Source organism: Lissotriton vulgaris, chromosome 12 (assembly GCF_964263255.1).
Source record: "Lissotriton vulgaris chromosome 12, aLisVul1.2, whole genome shotgun sequence".
NCBI lineage: Eukaryota > Metazoa > Chordata > Amphibia > Caudata > Salamandridae > Lissotriton > Lissotriton vulgaris.
The window spans coordinates 485,334,734-485,352,897 of NC_141700.1; the positions used below are offsets into that span (position 1 = coordinate 485,334,734).

At 43.7% G+C, this 18,164-nt stretch overlaps 1 protein-coding gene across 1 annotated transcript in view; it reads left to right on the top strand.

The window, feature by feature from the left end:
* Positions 1–18,164, top strand: part of FA2H (fatty acid 2-hydroxylase) — an 824,473-nt gene that overhangs the window by 572,197 nt on the left and 234,112 nt on the right. Inside the window, exon 4 of the mRNA XM_086945227.1 lies at positions 16,105–16,208. Coding sequence (XP_086801353.1) covers positions 16,105–16,208 — 104 coding nt within the window. The remainder of the gene's footprint in view (positions 1–16,104; positions 16,209–18,164) is intronic.

Here is an 18,164-nt window from a genome sequence, read left to right on the forward strand (position 1 = left end):
TGTTGCCGGAGTCATGTCTGTGTTTTGGCTTGCCATATCGGAGCAGAAGGGTCAAAAATAAGATTCCTGCTACGAGTCCCAAAAGTAGTGGTAGGCCGCCAAAGACTGAATGGACAAAATTGGGAAAGATGCCCAGGACTACCTCGAAGGGTATTAACAGTCCCGAAAAAATTGTCTTAAATACATTTGCGATACCACTGGCATCTGACATATTTAGGATTTGGCTTAGCATTTCTACGAAATGCACGGGGCAATTAGTTGATAAAAGTGTATGTATCTCTGCCGTTGTCCTTGCAACTTGAAGATCATACGTTTCATTTGATGATGTGATGGGCACTGTTGTCTGTAAAAGTACAGACTTCATTCTGCTTAAAGTATCAATTCGTATAGAAGAGATATTCAACGGAGGCCAAATCATCGCCTCTGAGTCTCCAGGGCCGTTTGGATACAATGCTTGCATACAGCAAGTGACCATGGAACTAACGCTTATGAGATATGCTTTCCCTGGCACCATGCCACAACAGCTGTGGTCCGTTATTAGAACGTAACTCCCGTTAGAAAGTTGTCTAAAGAATGGCTCTATTTGTGTTGCAGGTGTGCCATGCTGGTGGCATGAAAGGTTATTTGAAGTCCCTTCACAGGCCCCATGTAAATTAATACCTTGGTACAGAAATGTACCGCTTAGTGATTGTTTACAATTATTACCACTAAGAAATACATTCTGGTTTTTGTCACTATAACATGTGTGTGTATGAATTAATTTCCATGATGACTTTATGTACCCTTTACCCAACCTTTCATACTGGCCTGCTGGTATATACTCTTGGCATATTTTAAATTGGAAAGTTGTTATCGGAATTGTGATAATTCCCTGTATTATCCATTCAATGACAGGTCTTTCTGACATTGTCAATGGTAATCTCTCAGGTTTTTCAATGCTCAGAATCGTATAGTCTGCTCCTTTCTGTGCCAAACTGATTTGTTTATCAGTAAGGTTAAAGATAGAGAACAATGACGTTGTGTTGATTAAACGCCAAGGCACATAGCGTGAACGCAGGTTTTGCAATGTCCAGCCTAGCTGTACAATAGAACGTAATTGGGACTGACCATGTTGTAACATTAGCAAGTCCTGATCTATTATATCTATAGCAGATTATACAATACTTTCCAGTGAATATATTCTGGAGGACAGAGTCATTAACCCGTTGTCCACAACAGAAAGTGATTTTTCCAAATTAATACGATCAATTTCTCGTATTTTCTCTGCTCTCTCAATTTTAGTCACTTTCCATGCCTCGTTGTAAGCAGCGTATATACTGGCCGCTATGAAACGTTTTTGACGCTGTTTGCGTGGTCCCATTATGAAATTGCGCAACTCAGCACCATCTTTATGGAAATACAAGTGTTGCTTAATTTCTGCCAGTGTGGATGTTTGTAGCCATTCAAGGCATAGTTTCCCTACACTGTATGTTGTTACTATCCCTGGATGTTGTCTCTGGGAGTATCTAGGGTCTGGTCTGGTCATTTTTAACCCCTGTATTTTGTTCAGGAATCTATCTTGACATTTATTTGTGTCTGTTGGCCAGATTAACCACTTTTTCCAATCAGGATGTGTTCTATTCTGATGCAAAATTTGGGATACGTCTATCTCAATATCTGTGGTTGTGTTATCAGGTATTGGCTTTGGAATAGACGGTTTGTTTAAGTCTTTGATTTTGGCTAGGCCAAAACAGGTAGTTTGTTGAATGGTGTCATTCAAGAACATTATTTGTTCTGGGATCATGCAGGCTCGATATAATGCTTCTAGGCCTTGTACCTGCCATTCTTTTGTACCCCAGATGTTTTTTGTTTCAATGTTGTTTTTCCAGAAATCAAAACCAAATGTAATCATTTTTTCATAAAATGTTTCCGAATAGATCAATTTAGTATTTGTCAGCATGGTTTTTGTCCCTGTTTTATCTAACAGTTTATAATAAAATGTTTCTGCATCACTTGTGTTAAACCCTGAGAAGTATTGGAATTTCTCATAGAATGGTTTTGAACTGCTTTTAGGTGGAGTTGCACAATGTTCCCATTGATTATATTTAAAAACATTTCTAGGTTGAGCAGATTTATGCAAATAGTGGTCTGCATAGTGGGTATAGCAATACATCTGTTCATAATTCGATGAACCTTGCAAATAATCAAGTTCTGTAAATTTTGCTGACATTACTAAATCTGACATCATATTATTTATGCTTTCAAAGTCCCAATCATCAGAGAATGTACTTGGTTTTACAAAGTCACTTAATGAAACCTTAAACTGATGAGGATATTTCAAGAGTTCGACAGGTCCATATATTTCGTAATCTGTTTTGTCCCAAACTACCCCGCCGGGTATTGGAATGGCTGTGACATTCACTGATGATAGTTCTCTTTTCTCGATGTGAGATGACTTGTGTGGCTTCAGAACTAAGTTGATTTTCTGACTTGCTGTGTCCATTGCACTGTCTTTTCCCAAACAAAGTACCATGATGAGCCAAAGCAGGAGGAAAAATAAACCTAGCACAACCCAAAATTCTAACCATGGAGAAATGAGATAAGTTTCTTTGAGTTGATAAAAGAGTTCTGTTGTTTTGTCTTTAAAAGTCTTTGTTGCTGGCGTTACTTCAGGCTTGCTTTGATCTTCAGAAAAGTTATCTAAATTGATGAAGTAGCCAGATGCAGTTCTGTCAATTGTTGGATTTGTTTTTTCAATTTGCCTTTCATTAGCACATTCTGATGCTACATCATTGTAGACTGGTGTTTCTTGACGAACTGTTTCAATTTGGGTTTCAAGAGGCACAAGTTCCATGACATTGTTGTTGCATAGTCCTTTTTTATCCACTGCAGGTTTATCGAATATGATTAGCCTCTCAGTTTGAACCTCTTGGGTTGTAGCAAATTTTGGTATTCTGCTATTTCTTGGGAGTCCACTGGGCCTACTACGTATTATCGGCCACATGATTGTGGTTTTACCAGGTCGATGGATACAACTCGGTTCTCCTTTTTACCAGCAAGGGGCGGTAGTACACCTGATCTTGTTCCGTTGATTGCTAAGACAGGTACTGCGTTTCTGTAAGAAGGCCCAAATTCCTTCTTCACCGCTATTTTCTCTCTGACCAGATCCCCAATCTTTGGAATCCAGACAGGTCTTGCTGGGACAGGTGGTGTGTCTTCAGTGGTTGTTGGCTGCTGTTTTAACTTTATGTTGCTCAGGGGTTTTCTTGTTTCATTTAAGTCCTGTAAAACAGCCAAACGATCTTTGATGTCAAAGCATTTTTTCTTATCTTCTACCACTGAAGCATGACTATCTAATTTCTGAACATACATTCTAGTTCCGAACAATAGTTCGTACGCGCTGAAACCTTTTAGAGAATTTCTTGGCAGATTATTAAGACTACGTTGGACACTTGTTAAATGTTGGACCCACCCATCACCCGAACCTAATACCTTTGCCATTATAGATTGCTTTATGTCTCGGTTTTTTCTTTCCACAACCCCGTTTCCCTCAGGATGGAAGGGACAAGAGTACCGCAATCCAATGCCCATGCTGGTCATGGCCTCCTTATAAGCTCAAGAGCTAAAAGCAGGACCCTGGTCAGAATGAAGCATGGCAATTGCGTATGTGCCGATAAAGACTCGCAAATCTTTTATAACAGTTCTGGCATCAGCCGAGCGCTGGGGCCACATTATTAAGTGAATTTTAGTCTTAAAAGGAATTAATAGGGCGCTAAATTTTATGTATAGATAGCCTTATGCTAACTACAGAAATGGCCATGGCAATACTCCGGTTGGCTCGTTACTGCGGTCTCTGTTGCAGTCTGGACAGCTCTTTACAAATTTGTAATGTTGCAGGCTCATCCCCGGCCACCAGTATTCTGATTGTAATTCTGTCAGAGATTCCTTGATCTGTTTGTGCCTAGGACCTTCACCCATGTGTGCGTCTGCTATCAATAAGACTCTCCGGTTCGTGTTTGGAATTACCCTATCCCCCACTCCAGGGATTCGAGCAAAAGGAACGGAGTTTGCGTCTATTACGTATGTATAATCGAGTGGATAGTTCACGGGTAGTGCTGCACAGTTGTCTTTTGAAGACGTTTTTACCGCCAGCATGGTTTCCCCGTCTATGTATTTTTCTGAACGCTTTTTTGTGGCTACGGAAGCGGTTTAGTTGCTTCCGCTGTGGCTGTATTCGCCAATGAATTCCCTGCAACGTGAACGCCATCACGTTGATGACTCAGAGTGTGTATCACGTGAGTCTTTTGTAGTTCTTTCTGCAAAAGAACTACCTGTTTCCAAAGCATTTTATGCTTGATTGTGGCACCTGTGTCATCTTTGTAATCGTTTTGAACCCAGTTCTGCAAATCATTATTGTAAGATTGGACGCAGAAATGTGAATCGCACACTATTAGTGTTGGGAATTCACGTTCGGCATGTTCAAGCGCCATCTTTAAAGATCTGAGCCGAACAGTTTCTCAGTGTTTCAGTTTTTGTTATTTTTGGTCTGAATTTACCACAGAGCCAGCGACCTTTAACAATCGCGCAGGCTGCATTGTAGGATTTATCATCTACATTGTAATGCTGTACAAATCTGTCTGTATAGATTATACAAGAGTACTGTTGGAGAGGCAGAATTTCGATTGGCAGAGGATATTCTTCTTCATATTTCAAATCATTCAGTTTTTTTCATGTTCGGAACATAATAGTGTGTCACTTTTTCTGTATCAAGAGAATTTTCCAACTGTATCCATTTTGGATCTAGTGCCACTGTTTTTAGATTTACTGGGCTGAATAGCGCCTCGAAGGCTGATTATGCTGTGAAAACAGTTATTCTTTTACCTTGGGCTAGGGCTCGTTCTCTTGCTACAGCAGTTTGAACTGCCTTTACAGTATTTTCTGTAAGACTGAATGTTTTTTCTGCTTGTGTGTACAAATGTGATTTGTATGCTATTGGTACCGTTTCTGCCTCATTAGAGGTCAGGTACGTGAATCCGCATCTTCCTGGGATGACTCGGATTACAAGATTGCGTGTATTGTCGCGTGTTTCTAATTTTGTTTTAGCTAACATGTCTGTTTGCAATGATCTCAAAATTTCTGTGTGTTTTTGAGTCCAGTTGATTGGTTTAAAATCAGGTTTTATTAATTCGTAGAGAGGTTTAACCCTCTCTGCATAATTTAGAATGTAAGTTCTTCAGAAATTCAGGAAGCCTAGAATCGATTGTAAGTTCTTCAGCGTTTTTGGTGCTTGGAGCACAGCGCACTTCTCTAAGAAGTTGTCTGCTAGGCTTTTGCCTTCACTTGATAATTCGTATCCTGAAAACAGGACCGTTAGATTGGCAATTCGTGACTTTTTAAAGTTGAATTTGTAACCCTCTGCTGCGAACCCAAGTATTATGGTGTTCACTCTTTTCAAGTGAGTATCCAAGTCCTCGTCTGTGAGATAGATGTCATCGACATAAGATAATGCCTCATCATCATACATTTGTAGTAACTCTGTTACTCTGGCTGAGAATAATCCTGGGCTATTCTTGAATCCCTGTGGGAGTCTACAGAAATTTTTCTGTGACCCCATTATTGAGAAAGCGGTCAAGTATCTGCTTTCCGGTGCAATATTTTAACAAAAGAATCCATTAGAAATGTCTAATGTTGTTTTGTATTTTTTGCGAACTATGTTATTCATTAGTGCCGCACTGTGCGAATTTTGTACCGCAAATGTTTTGCAACATGAGTTATGGTGTCTGTAGTCCAAGACTAGACAATATGAATCGTCTGGTTTGGAGACAGGAAACAAAGGATTGTTCATTTGAGAGGTGCATGTTTCAATCACTGATAGGCACTTGAACAGGGTGAACACCATCATACTTGGCTTCGCCTCTGAAGGGTATAAATTAAATTTTAAGAAATCGAGAATTGCCCACCTCAATGTCCTTTTTCTGGGATAGGAGTTATCAAGTGAAGGTAAAAGCCTGGCAGTCAACTTTTTGGAAAAGTGTGCGCTGCTCCAACCTCCAAAAACACTGAAAAACGTAGTCAATTCTAGGTTTCCTGAACTTCGGAAGAACATACATTCTAAATTTGATGCCTAGATGCCCTTGGGCTAAGTTGCGCGGTACAAGTTTCCCTTCATTCATTCATTCAAATTACGCAGAAAGGGTTAAACCTCTCTACGAATTAATCAAACCTGATATCAAAACAGTTAATTGGACTCAAAAACATACAGAAATTTTGCGTTCTGTCCAAACAGACATGTTGGCAACAACACATTTAAAGACCCGCGTAAACGTACGCAATTTGGTGATCAGAATCATTCCAGTACTTGACCTTTAATGAAGGAGAAAAAGTACCAATAGCTTACAAATCACACTTGTAACAAAGCAGAAATGAAATTCACTTCTACAGAAAAAATTCTGACAGCGGTTCAAACTGCAGTAGCAAAAGGGAGAGCGCTCGCACAGGGTAAGCGCATTATGGTCGTTACGCCTGTACCTGCCCTAGAGGCAGTGACAAAAACAAGCATTCCAAATGCTAAAGCTTTTCATCTGAGATGGATACAGTGGGTTAATTCTCTTACTGCAACAGACGTTGAATACGTTTTTGACCCTTATTTGAAAACACAAGAATTTCTACAATACGAACAAGAATGTCCTCTGCCTACTGAAATTCTGCCTCTAGAGAAGTATGAATGTATACTTTATACTGACGGTTCAGCACAGTCCGATACGGGGGGTAAACAAGCTTATAGTGCTACGTGCGCGATCGTTAAAGGTCGCTGGCACGATGGTAAATTCTGACCTATGGTCACTGAAGCTCAGTCTCTAGGAGATTGTACAGCTCAGCGAGCTGAACTACAAGCATTTAAGATGGCGCTTGAAAATACTGATCGCGATTTCCCCATACTCATAGTGTGCGATTCGTATTATTGTGTTCAATCTTACAATGAATACTTCCAGAACTGGATTGAAAATGGTTTCAAAGATGCAAAAGATGGCACAATCAAGCATAAGTTGCTTTGGGAACAAGTAGTTCAGTTACAACAAGAACTACAAAAGGCTCACGTGATACATACGCTGGATCATCAATGTGATGGCGTTCATGTTGCAGGGAATTCATTAGCTGATGAAGTCGTGAAGGCAGCTGTGCAAACGGCTTCTGCAGCTGCAATCACTCGTTCAAAAACGAAAATGGGCAGCGAAATAATGCAAGCTGTCAATGCTTCAAGCAAAGACAGTGGTAAAACATTACCAAAAGGCTTTCCACTCAAATACTCGTATATAACTAATGCAAATAATGTTCCGTTTGCTCGAATCCCTGGAGTGGGGATAGAGCAATTCCAAACATGGAACATAGATTAGGACTAATAGCAGCACATGAAGGGCTCACCTCTGCACACGCAGGTGTTTCCGCCACAGTGTCATTTTTAAAACAGAGATACTGGTGGCCGCGCTTGAGTAAACAAACCAGAAACTATGTTTTGGAATGTGAAATCTGCCAAAAGATGAAAGTCTCTACTGTGAAACGTCCTGCGCAGACGCCCCTGTTAATTTCAGATAAACTTTAGTTTGCGTTTACCTGGACCACTGCGGTCCCTTACAGAGGGATGGCAACTATACATATATCATGGTCGCAGTGGATTCGTGTTCAAGATTCATTTGGATGTGGCCTCAGCGCTCAGCTGACGCTCAAACTGTTATAAAAGATTTGCAAGTCTTTATCGGCACATATGCAGTCGGCATGCTACATTCTGACCAGGGTCCTGCGTTTAGCTCAAAAGCTTACAAGGAAGCCATGGCCAATCTGGGCGTTGTATTGCGGTACTCTAGTCCATTCCATCCTGAGGGAAATTCGGTAGTGGAGAGAAAAAAACGGGACATAAAGCAATCTATAACAGCTAGGGTATTAGGCTCGGGTGATGGGTGGGTCAAACATCTAATAAGTGTCCAACGTAGTTTTAACAATCTGCCCAAGAAGTTCTCTAGGGGGTATCACTCCATATGAAATCCTTTTTGGTACCAGAATGATTGTGTTGGACCTCGATTGTCACACTGCAGTGGTAGAACAAAACCCCTTTTTTTTTTTTGTAAATATATTTTTATTGCAGAGAAAAGTTACAGTTGTACCTCGGTCAATGAAGAAGCAATCGGTGATGGTAACGCCTATGACTAGATAGCACTGTTACACGGCCATTCAGCCCACAACCCGGAGGTCGGGCGGCAATTTGGAAATAAACTTTGAGCGTGGGTCCTGCGGTCATCCAAAAACGACCAGTCATAATGCAAAAATTCAAATCTGCTTTTAGTTTTTAAAGAAAAGAAACACCCACCCCCCAACCCAACAAAACTCACCCAGAGGTCCAGTGGCTAAACAGCAGGGTCAAAATATCAATAGTTTATTAGGAAGTTTGTAATGCTCTTTCCTCTCTCTATCTACCTCCCCCCTCCCCCAGACGCCATCGGTGTATGGTTAGATCATCAGAGAGCATATGGAAGGAAACTTTCCGCAGTTTGTAAGAAGATGTCGCATTACGGGGACGCAGGCAGCTCATTGGCATCACTTTCCGTGTCGCTAGGGGTGTCATGATCACGTAGGGCCTGCACCAATGCTTCCCATGCCTGAGCTGATTCTAGTGCCCTCTCATTCTGCTGCCGCTTTGCTAGTTGGTATCACAGGATGCTCTCACCCTCAGCCCACTTGAGGAACTCGTTGCGCCATTTGGCGCCCGTTGGACCAACTCGTGCCTTCTAGTGTTGTGTTATTTCCCGTTTCACCAAGAGCAGTCCCATGTCAATGAATTTGCTGGTCACTGTTGTCTTGGGGGTATGTGGAAACCAATGTAGGATCCCCACTGTGATGTCGAAATGCAGGGTCCGCTCCGTAACCTCACTGAGGGTGTCCCCTATCATTGTCCAGTAGGAGGACAAGGCGGGGCAGGACCATAACATGTGGGCTAGGTCCGCTCCAATTGTCCGGCATCTAGGGCAGGCCGCTGCGTCAGAGGCAAAGTACTTTTGTATCTTCTCCGGGGTCAGGTATGCTCGGTGCAATATATAAAAGTGGACCAATTGGAACCGAGCGCTGCGCGTGCTCTTCCAAGCTTGGCGCATCAGCTGGGCCCACGTGGTCTCTGGGATGTCCCTCCCTATGTATGCCTCCCATTTGGCCTTGAGTGTCTCCAATGGGGGAAACTTCTCATGAGCCATCCTGGAGTATAAACATATTATAGCTTTAACCGTTCCCGCTGCCATCATAACATACTGACATGCCAAGGACGTCTGCGGTTCCTCAAGACCATTCAGCGCCAAGAAACCGCAAGGTGTACGCTGCGCTTTAGAAATATTTTAAATTAGAAATTAGAAATTAGACCATTCTGCCAGTGTGCCTGAAGTGCCCTCGTGATCGCCGCGTGTAACAAGAAAACGCCCGGGGGATGTCAAATCGGTCCAGCATTGCCTGGAAGGGCAAGAGCACTCCGTCCTCGTACAGGTCGCAGATAACTTGTATGCCCGCATCCTCCCAAGCTTGTAATTGCGACCAATCCCCACCATGTGGTAGCGCTGTGAGAATTCCCAATGGGATTTCGGGGGCATAGGGGTGAATTATTCTCGACTTGCGCTGTTTGCGGTTCCAGCACAATCTGATAGTGCGTTCCTCTTGCGTGAGGTCCCTCACCGCTAGCCGCTGCTGCAGTGCGATGTAAGAAAGAATGTGCCTGGGTATGCCCAGCCCCCGCTTCTACTCCGGACCCCGAAACTCCTGTGCTACCTCCTGAGTGTAGGTCTGGAGTTGGGCAGCTAGGTAGTATGTTTCAAAATCGGAAACAGCTAGCCCACCCTCCGCTTTAGGTCTCATCAGGGTCTGAAGCGCCACTCTGCGGCGGCCCAATCCCCAAAGGAATGCCACAATTAGCGATCTCAGGTTCCGGAATACGGCCGGCGGGATCCAGATTGGAAGCGTCCTGGAATAATAGAGTAGCCGGGGAAGCGCCACCATCTTCAGTAGCGCTGTACGTCCTGCCACCGATAGCGGCAGGGCAGCCCAAAAAGACATGCTACGCTTTAGCGCCCGAACGCATCGGGATATGTTGCCCTCCAGAACGTCAGCAGGGCAGTGGTAAATATAAACCCCCAGATATTTGAGGCAGTCAGGTGCCCATCTGATCGCCCTAGGCGTAAAGGGCTGGGGTTCCCCCTTGCGAACTGGAAACAAGCAAGTTTTCGACCAGTTCACCCTGAGGCCCGATATCTCACCGAAAGAGGTGAGTACAGCGTCAGCAGCGGCCAAGGCTCCCCCAGCATCCTCCAGGAAAAGCAACAGATCGTCGGCATACAGGGAAATAAACTGCTGCCCCAATAAGGTCTGCAGTCCTCCGTAGTGGGCCCCCGTGCGAACTGACAACGCTAGGGGTTCCACTGCCAGCGCAAAGAGTAACGGGGACAACGAACAGCCCTGCCTCGTACCTCGCTCCACCGGATATTGTTGGGAGATCAGCGGGCCCGATCTCACTCTCGCTACCGCAGAGGCATATAGCACTGTAGTTCAAAGCAAGAATCCTTCCCCTACCCCAAAACAACTAAGCACTCTACGGAGATATTCCCACTCCAGACTATCGAAAGCCTTCTCCAGGTCAATCGAGAGGATCGTGGGTTGGGGAGCCTCGTCGTGGCCTTCCTCCAACAGGCGGAACAGGCGACGGATGTTCATTGTAGTGTTTCGCTTGGGAATGAATCCCGCCTGGTCTCTATGCACCAGGGAGCTCATGTGTCCCAGCAATCTCGACGCTAGGATGCTGCTCAGTATTTTGTAATCTACTGTGAGCATGGAAAGCGGCCTATAAGACGCCGGGTCGCTACCCTCCCTATCAGGCTTGAGCAGGGGGACCACGAGGGCCTCACGCATGAAGCCCGGGAGGCGTCCCAGGTGCTTCGCCTCCTTATAGATCATCAACATCCGCGGGGCCAGGAGGTCAACATAGGTGGAATAGAACTCCACAGGGAGCCAATCCAGACCCGGAGTTTTGTTGCGTGCCATGCATTTAATGGCACTGCGGATCTCCCCCAGCTCCACGTCTCTTCCCAATTCTTTCGCTTGTTCGGGCTCCAGAGTAGGGATGGGCAAATCCCGAAAGAAGTTGTCAATGGGCAGCGTCCTTAACCACCCTACTCTGGTACAAATCTGCGTAGTAGTTCATAAAACAACCAAGGATTTCTGGCTGGGTATAGACCTCCACTCCCACAGCGTCTCGCATTGCCACCTAGTTCCCATCCAAACTATACCCAGAAAAACCAAAACTATCCTGACGGTAGCCACCGCAGGCGTGCCTTAAGGGCAAGATGGGGGTCGAGCACCGATAGGGGGCCTCCCCACGTCCAAGCAACCTAATGGCGATCGAGCCAGAAGTATCGAGGGCAAACCCAGGCCTCGTCCTCAACCCATTTAACATCCAATTATCCAAGTGTCTCCACGAGGGCTCACCCCCCCCACCCCATCATCCACTCCCCCACTGGTATCGACTCACCCAAGATCACCCGTGGCCATCAAGCAGACCCTCCGCCGTATTTGGGGTGACCACAGGGAGGGTCACACTATCAGTCTCGGAGTCCTCCGTGTCCGTGCGGCCCTCACCACCTCCAGGTTCCGAATCCTCAATTACTGGTCCACCTTGAGAGCCTGACATGCTGGATACCATCTCCAACACACCTCGCCTTTCCGCCGTAGTCTCCACAGTCGAGGGACGGCCAAGCCGGCCTCGGCGATTCCGGATCCTCTTAGACCTCCGCTGTAGTCCGACCTCCGAGGTAGTCGAGAAAGAAGACCCAGGGCCATCCTTGCCAGCCCTATACAGTTCCAGCCAACTACACGCTTTATCTGGGGTGTCAAAAAATTTAGTCGTGCCATCCAGTATGATGCGGAGCCTTGCCGGAAACAGCAATGAATATTGAATACTCTCACTCCTCAGTTCCCGTTTAATCGCTAAGAAGGAGGCCCGCTTGCGCTGGGTCTCATAGGTGTAGTCCGGAAAGATATTCACCTTGCTGTTGTCTACCTGATAGGGTCCGTGCATCCTGGCATTATTAAGGAGCAGGTGTCTGTCACGGAAATGCAGCAACCATAACACCACCGGACGCGGAGGCCGGCCTTGTAGCGGCGGCCTGGACGGAACCCTGTGTGCTCGTTCCAGGGTGTAAAAGGAGGAGAGCCCCTCGGTTGCCACCACCGTCCTGAGCCAGTCCTCTAGGTAGGCCACCATGTCCCCACTTTTGATTTTTTCGGGCAGGCCCACCAAGCGGATGTTGTTCCTTCTATTGCGCCCTTCCGTGTCCTCCACCCTCCTCTCCAGCACTATCTTTACTTAAAAATGGTGCTGATCTGAGGGACTTCTTACAAGGACCTACTAAACCTCGTCATAAACGTTTTATATACGCCGGTATCTATGCCATGTATAATGAAGCTTGGAAGATTACGCAAAGAGAGACTGCAGAACGAATACGAGAAATTGATCGTATTAACTTAGAGCAATCTCTCTCTGTAGTTGACAATGGGTTAACAACTCTGTCATCCAGGATATATTCTTTGGACAGCATAGTATCCTCTGCCATAGACATAATGGAACAGGACTTGGTCATGATGCAACATCGCCAGCCGGATTACGTTCTATAATGCTATTAGGTTGGACGTTACAAAACCTTTGTTCAGGCTATGGACCTTGGCGTTTAATCAATACTACGTCACTGTTTTCAGTATTAAATCTCACTGTAAACAGATCAAACTGGCACAGAGGGGAGCAGATTATACAGTGCTGAGCATTGAAAACTGGAAAGATTGCCATTAACTGTCGTTGAAAGACCAGCAACAGAATGGATAATACATGGAACAATCACTCTGCCTGTTACAATTTTCCATTTTCAGTATTGCTTAAAATGAATACCAGCAGGCATATATGAAAGGTTGGGTAAAGAATACATCAAGACATCCTGGGAATTACCATACACACACAGATGTTGGAGTGGGGGAAAGGAAGTGTTTCTTAGTGGTAAAAATTGTGAAAACGCACTAAGCGGTTCTCTCCTTTGTCAGGGTATTAACTTACACGGGGCCTGTGATGGTTCCTCTAACAACCTATCTTGCCACCTGCAAGGTTCACCAGCTGCAGTGATTGATCCAATTTTTGGACAACTTTCTAATGGAAGTTATCTTATGTTGAATGATCACAGCTGCTGTGGCATGTTGCCAGGTTTAACCTATCTCATAACTGTGTTGACCAGGGTCACTTGATGTATGCAAGTATTGTTTCCAAAAACCAAGACAGACTGGGAGTCGCCACTTTGGCCTTCACTGAACATCTCTTCTATACGAATTGATACTTTAAGCAGAATGAAAGCGATTCTTTTGCAAAAAAACGTGCCATTGACCTCGGCCAAAGAGACGTATGATCTGCAAGTTGCAAGGACTTCTGCAGAGATACATGCCCTTTTAACAACAAATTGCCCTATACATTTCTCAGAAATGTTAGGTCGGATCTTAAACATGTCTGATACAAGTGGTATTGTACATGTATTTTAGACAGTTTTTTCGGGACTGTTAGCACCTTTTGAAGCAGTCATAGGCATATTTCCAAAATTTCGTGCACTCTGTGTTTGGCGAACTGCTTCTCGTTTTGGGACTCGCAGCAGGGATACTATTTTTGCTCCTATTGCTCCGATATGGCAAGCCAAATCACCAACGATACCCAGTTCACCATGGAGAACACTCTACTGGTGATGAAGTGTCGTGAGCGCATAGTCCAAATTTTAGGATTAACTTGTTTAAGAGAATTGAATACCACATGGTTTATGTCATTTAGACCAATATGACAAGATTGCATCTTACCTGTTCTACGATGCCTGCTATGCGGAGAAGTATGCGTGTTAGACATCTGTCTCACACTACCATCAGTCCTGCCAACGTATGTTGATACTTTGCTTGGACCAGTAACGGCTCATGCACTGTGTTGTCCTCAACGGCTACCAATCCTGATGACGGCATTCATTGAGATCTCACAGATGCAACATGCTACTGCTGAGGTACGAGAGGAAAGCGGCACACAGGTTCCTTCCAATTCGAACATTGCTAATGCGACCTCGCTGACGGCGATGCTTTACATCTATGTGCGATTGATCTACTTAACGAGGTAATCCAACTTTCACCTACAATGGTAGACAAATTCTTTACAGACTTAGAAGACTTGATGTTTTCCCCAAACAATAACACTGACATTTGATTTGGCACGCAGTGTTCTGAAAGACTCTGAATTCGACCTTCATTTTTCAAAACAATGTTCTAACTTTGGAACTCTTTTTCCTATGATTAGTTTTTGTTTTTCCAAATTTGTATTTTTCATTTTTTGGCACAAAGTAATCTGCTCAAAGTAGAACTATTCATAGAGAACTAGAATTCTTTGAAAAAACTTCCAAGAGACAATATTTGACCTTGTCCACATTTGACCAGTTTATATAATCTGCCATGAAATGGTCTCGACTTTTTCTTCTGTATTTAAGAGCCATTTCATAAATGTATTTTCGTGATTCAATCGGATAGCATTTCAAATGTCAAACTATATGCTTTGAATGAAACATTGCTTTAAATGCGTACAGCACAAATGCTCTTTTCGTGTACAACAAGTACCAATGCATTTTTGTGTATTTTGGGTGGCTTTTTAACACATCCTGTTTAGATATGGTTTTATGTGTTTAGAACTTAGTAATGTCGTACATAAGAAAGTGGAGTGGGTGTTGTGTGGTGTTTTAGGCTCCGAGTGAATTTTCCTGATTCATGCCCTTATATAGGTACAATTCACATTGCTCTAATATAGGCATAGAAATCAAACACTTATTTAGGTATAGCCCATGCAGCCCAAATACAGGCATGGCTACTTCCACCCGTACCAAACGTCACAACGATTTCTTGGAAAACCAGCTTAAGCAGTTAGGGAACTTCCCCTTGCTTGAATACATATTTCTCCAAGAACTCAGTTACTTTACAATTAATAACTATTCCACAGGTATTCATTGTGACGTTCATATGCCCGACTTTACGTCAAACTATGGCATTCCTAAACATCTTCAAGGTATAAATATACTTTCACTTGCTATCCCAAACTACGGTGGTTCGGAGCACGTCGATTATCTACTTACCCGACACAGCTCGCTACAGCAAGTGCCGAAGGAAGCCGACTCTCCAGCTGACGCACTGATCAGGAATTTGGCCTTCTCCTACCGAGAATCCAGCTCCAGTGTTTCAGGCTCCCCTTGCGGATTGCTGGGAAATCGAGTCCCGAGACTGAGATACCAGACCTCCTTCATTCTAACCAAGGTATGGAGCTGATTAGAACCTAGAGAAACCTTTGGTAGATTCTTGGCAAAGAAAACTAAAACCTATGCTACACAATATTTACTTCTTCCTGTGTACTAGACTTAGATTAGGTACATTGGGGTAGGCGTATTTTAGAAGCACCAGTTGAGTATTTTAGTCTGTTATTTATGTATGTATTTTTATATGGCTTAGAAACCATACAATATTACTTCATTATGCATTATACTTTACAGTCTGCCTAACGATTGTAGCAGTTCACTTCTCTTGCATGAGAAAGAAGACTGTTCAATAAACCTTTTTATTGAAAACGCCCATCTCTCTGCAACTCTGTAGAAACGAAGCATCCACGAGTGACTGAGTGAAATACTTATCTATTGTTTCCACGACTCTGAGAGATATATTCTTATTCTTGGGAAACAAAGTTGTCATGTTTATGCGGTTGTCAGAAACGAATCCCTTCTTGTGAATTCGAGAAAGTTTCTAGTGATCTATGAGCTAGCTGGAACTTTTAGTATATTCGATAGAGACCTAGTCGACCTAAGTCCTACGTCAAATCTGTAGGATATATTATTCCCATGCGCAGAGCCTTTTGGGAATATAGGAACTACACTACAGTTGGATTCACGTTGTTCTATGACTATTACTCTCTGGATCTAGATAGTGATTAGCTGATGTAGTAGCTATATCTCTTTAATGCTACAATAATCCTCCATTCTGTTTGTCTCTCCCTCTGTGTAGGTACATAGTCCTCGGTGTGTGGGTTCCTGTGTTACTCTACCTTTGCTTGCACAGCTACACTGCCATGGCCAATGAGGATACAAGACTTGCTGTTGTCAGCACAGGTACTGAATGTCATATGAAGCCTCAGCTCGGGCACCCTATATCTGTGTGTTTGTGAATGTGCATTTATGTGTCTGTGTGCCTGTATAAATGTGTCTTTCTTATCTGTGAGGCCGTGAAACTGTTGCTTTGTTCAAGAGCTCTGCATCTGCGTCTGCATAAAGATTTGTATTCCCTTCTGTGTGTCTTTTCCTGATTGGCTTACCGAGATCCGTTGGTTTGAAAACATACACAGGCACAGAGAGTGAGTTTGGGTCAGCGCCCTTCAACCTTCACATATTGCTTTGTGGCAGTTTCAATCATATCTTAGGAAGACTGCAGGAGTATTTAAGTTCACCATCTCTATATTGGGTATTATTCCACCTTCTAAGGGGTGCTTCCGCTGAAGTGCATCAGGTTCATTGTTTTCAGGAGCATCAGCGGCTGGCAGGTGAACAGAGAAGCCATTGTAAAATGAAGGTTTCCCCTGCTACAGGCAACTAATAAGTGTGGAAAGCACTAGAACATTAGTTAGATGTTATTTTTCAATAAAATCCTTTTTTTCTGTACAGCTAAAACTACATAGACCTGAGAAGAATTATAAAGTGTCTACTTACTTATTTAGATAATGCATCAAATAAGTCTTTTGTTTTTTTATGTGACGTGTTGCTTTTCATGGGGAAAGACGCCTTTTCAGAAAGGGGTGGCTTCTCCGTTATTGTGGAGCAACATAACCCCTTGCTAAAAACCAGCAGAGGCAACCGATAAAATAAAATGCTAATAAAACATTTTTAATATTCTTTAATTTTTCCTCCTGCAGGCGTCTAGCCAAGGGAGGGGTGGGCCATCCCTACTGACGCTGCTGCTACAGCACCAGGGAGGAGGGGGTAGTAGTGGGTATTGCTAGGTGCTCATAACGGTGGGGCCGGTGTTGTGTAATATCAGGTATCCCCTCGGGATCGTGTATCCCCTTCGCTTCGGCAGGTTCCGGATGTCCTGCCTATTGGACAGCTCGGACGAGCCCCCAGTAGCCCCGCCCACCCCAGGAAAGGAGAACCTCGGCTCAAATAGACAGAACGAGCAGCGCGCCGAGCAGAGCTGCTGATAGACGTGTGATTCTTATACAGCCATATTGAATCCCTTACGTCTTGGAGAAAGAAGAGGAAATCATTCACGGAGCTGAAATTAGCTCATATTTCGATTCTTTTCTGGGCCAAGTCCAACTGCTGGCTAAGGTTATTATTACGTTCCTGGATGCAGAGTTATTTTAGGACGCACAATTACAAAGTGATTTACAGTAAAATCTTTATTGAAATGTTTTTCATTTTTATGTGCGCTAATATGTCTGTGGTATGTGAGCATATATTTGTGTATCTGGGAAAAATCATGTATGCCTTTGTGTCACTTTCATCGTGAGCTGTGGAGGGCACACATGTTTGTATATCTACTTACTTTAGTTCAAGCACATAGCTGGCAAGGTTTCAGAGTGCTATGTGTGACATTTTCATAATTTTAGTGTAATTAATGAGCAACACTTCAATGACAACGAGGGACACGTTCTCACGCGCGAAGTTAAGTAATGAAGACATGAGAAGCATGTAAATATCAGAAATTACTCCCATTTAAGCAGCGAGAACCTCTACGGGCCACTGACAGACATTAAATTATGACGCCCAGTGAATATACCCGACTATCACAATTTAAGTGATAGTAGCATAGTGATGCAAGCAAAAATACACATGTCAAGGAACAGTCGCAAAAGAGAACTTACATACAACAAGAGGGAATTATTAACTTGTATAGTGTGAGAAACAGTACCAGAGTGATAAGCACAGTTGTGCACAATTGTATAAAAGGTCAATTTGTATGCCAGCTTTTGTTTGGAATGTTGAGTGGAAGCTATTATGCAAAGGATCTACGGCATGTCACCCTAAATGCATTAAAATTAAACACTACTTATTCATTGTGCCTGTGTTCAC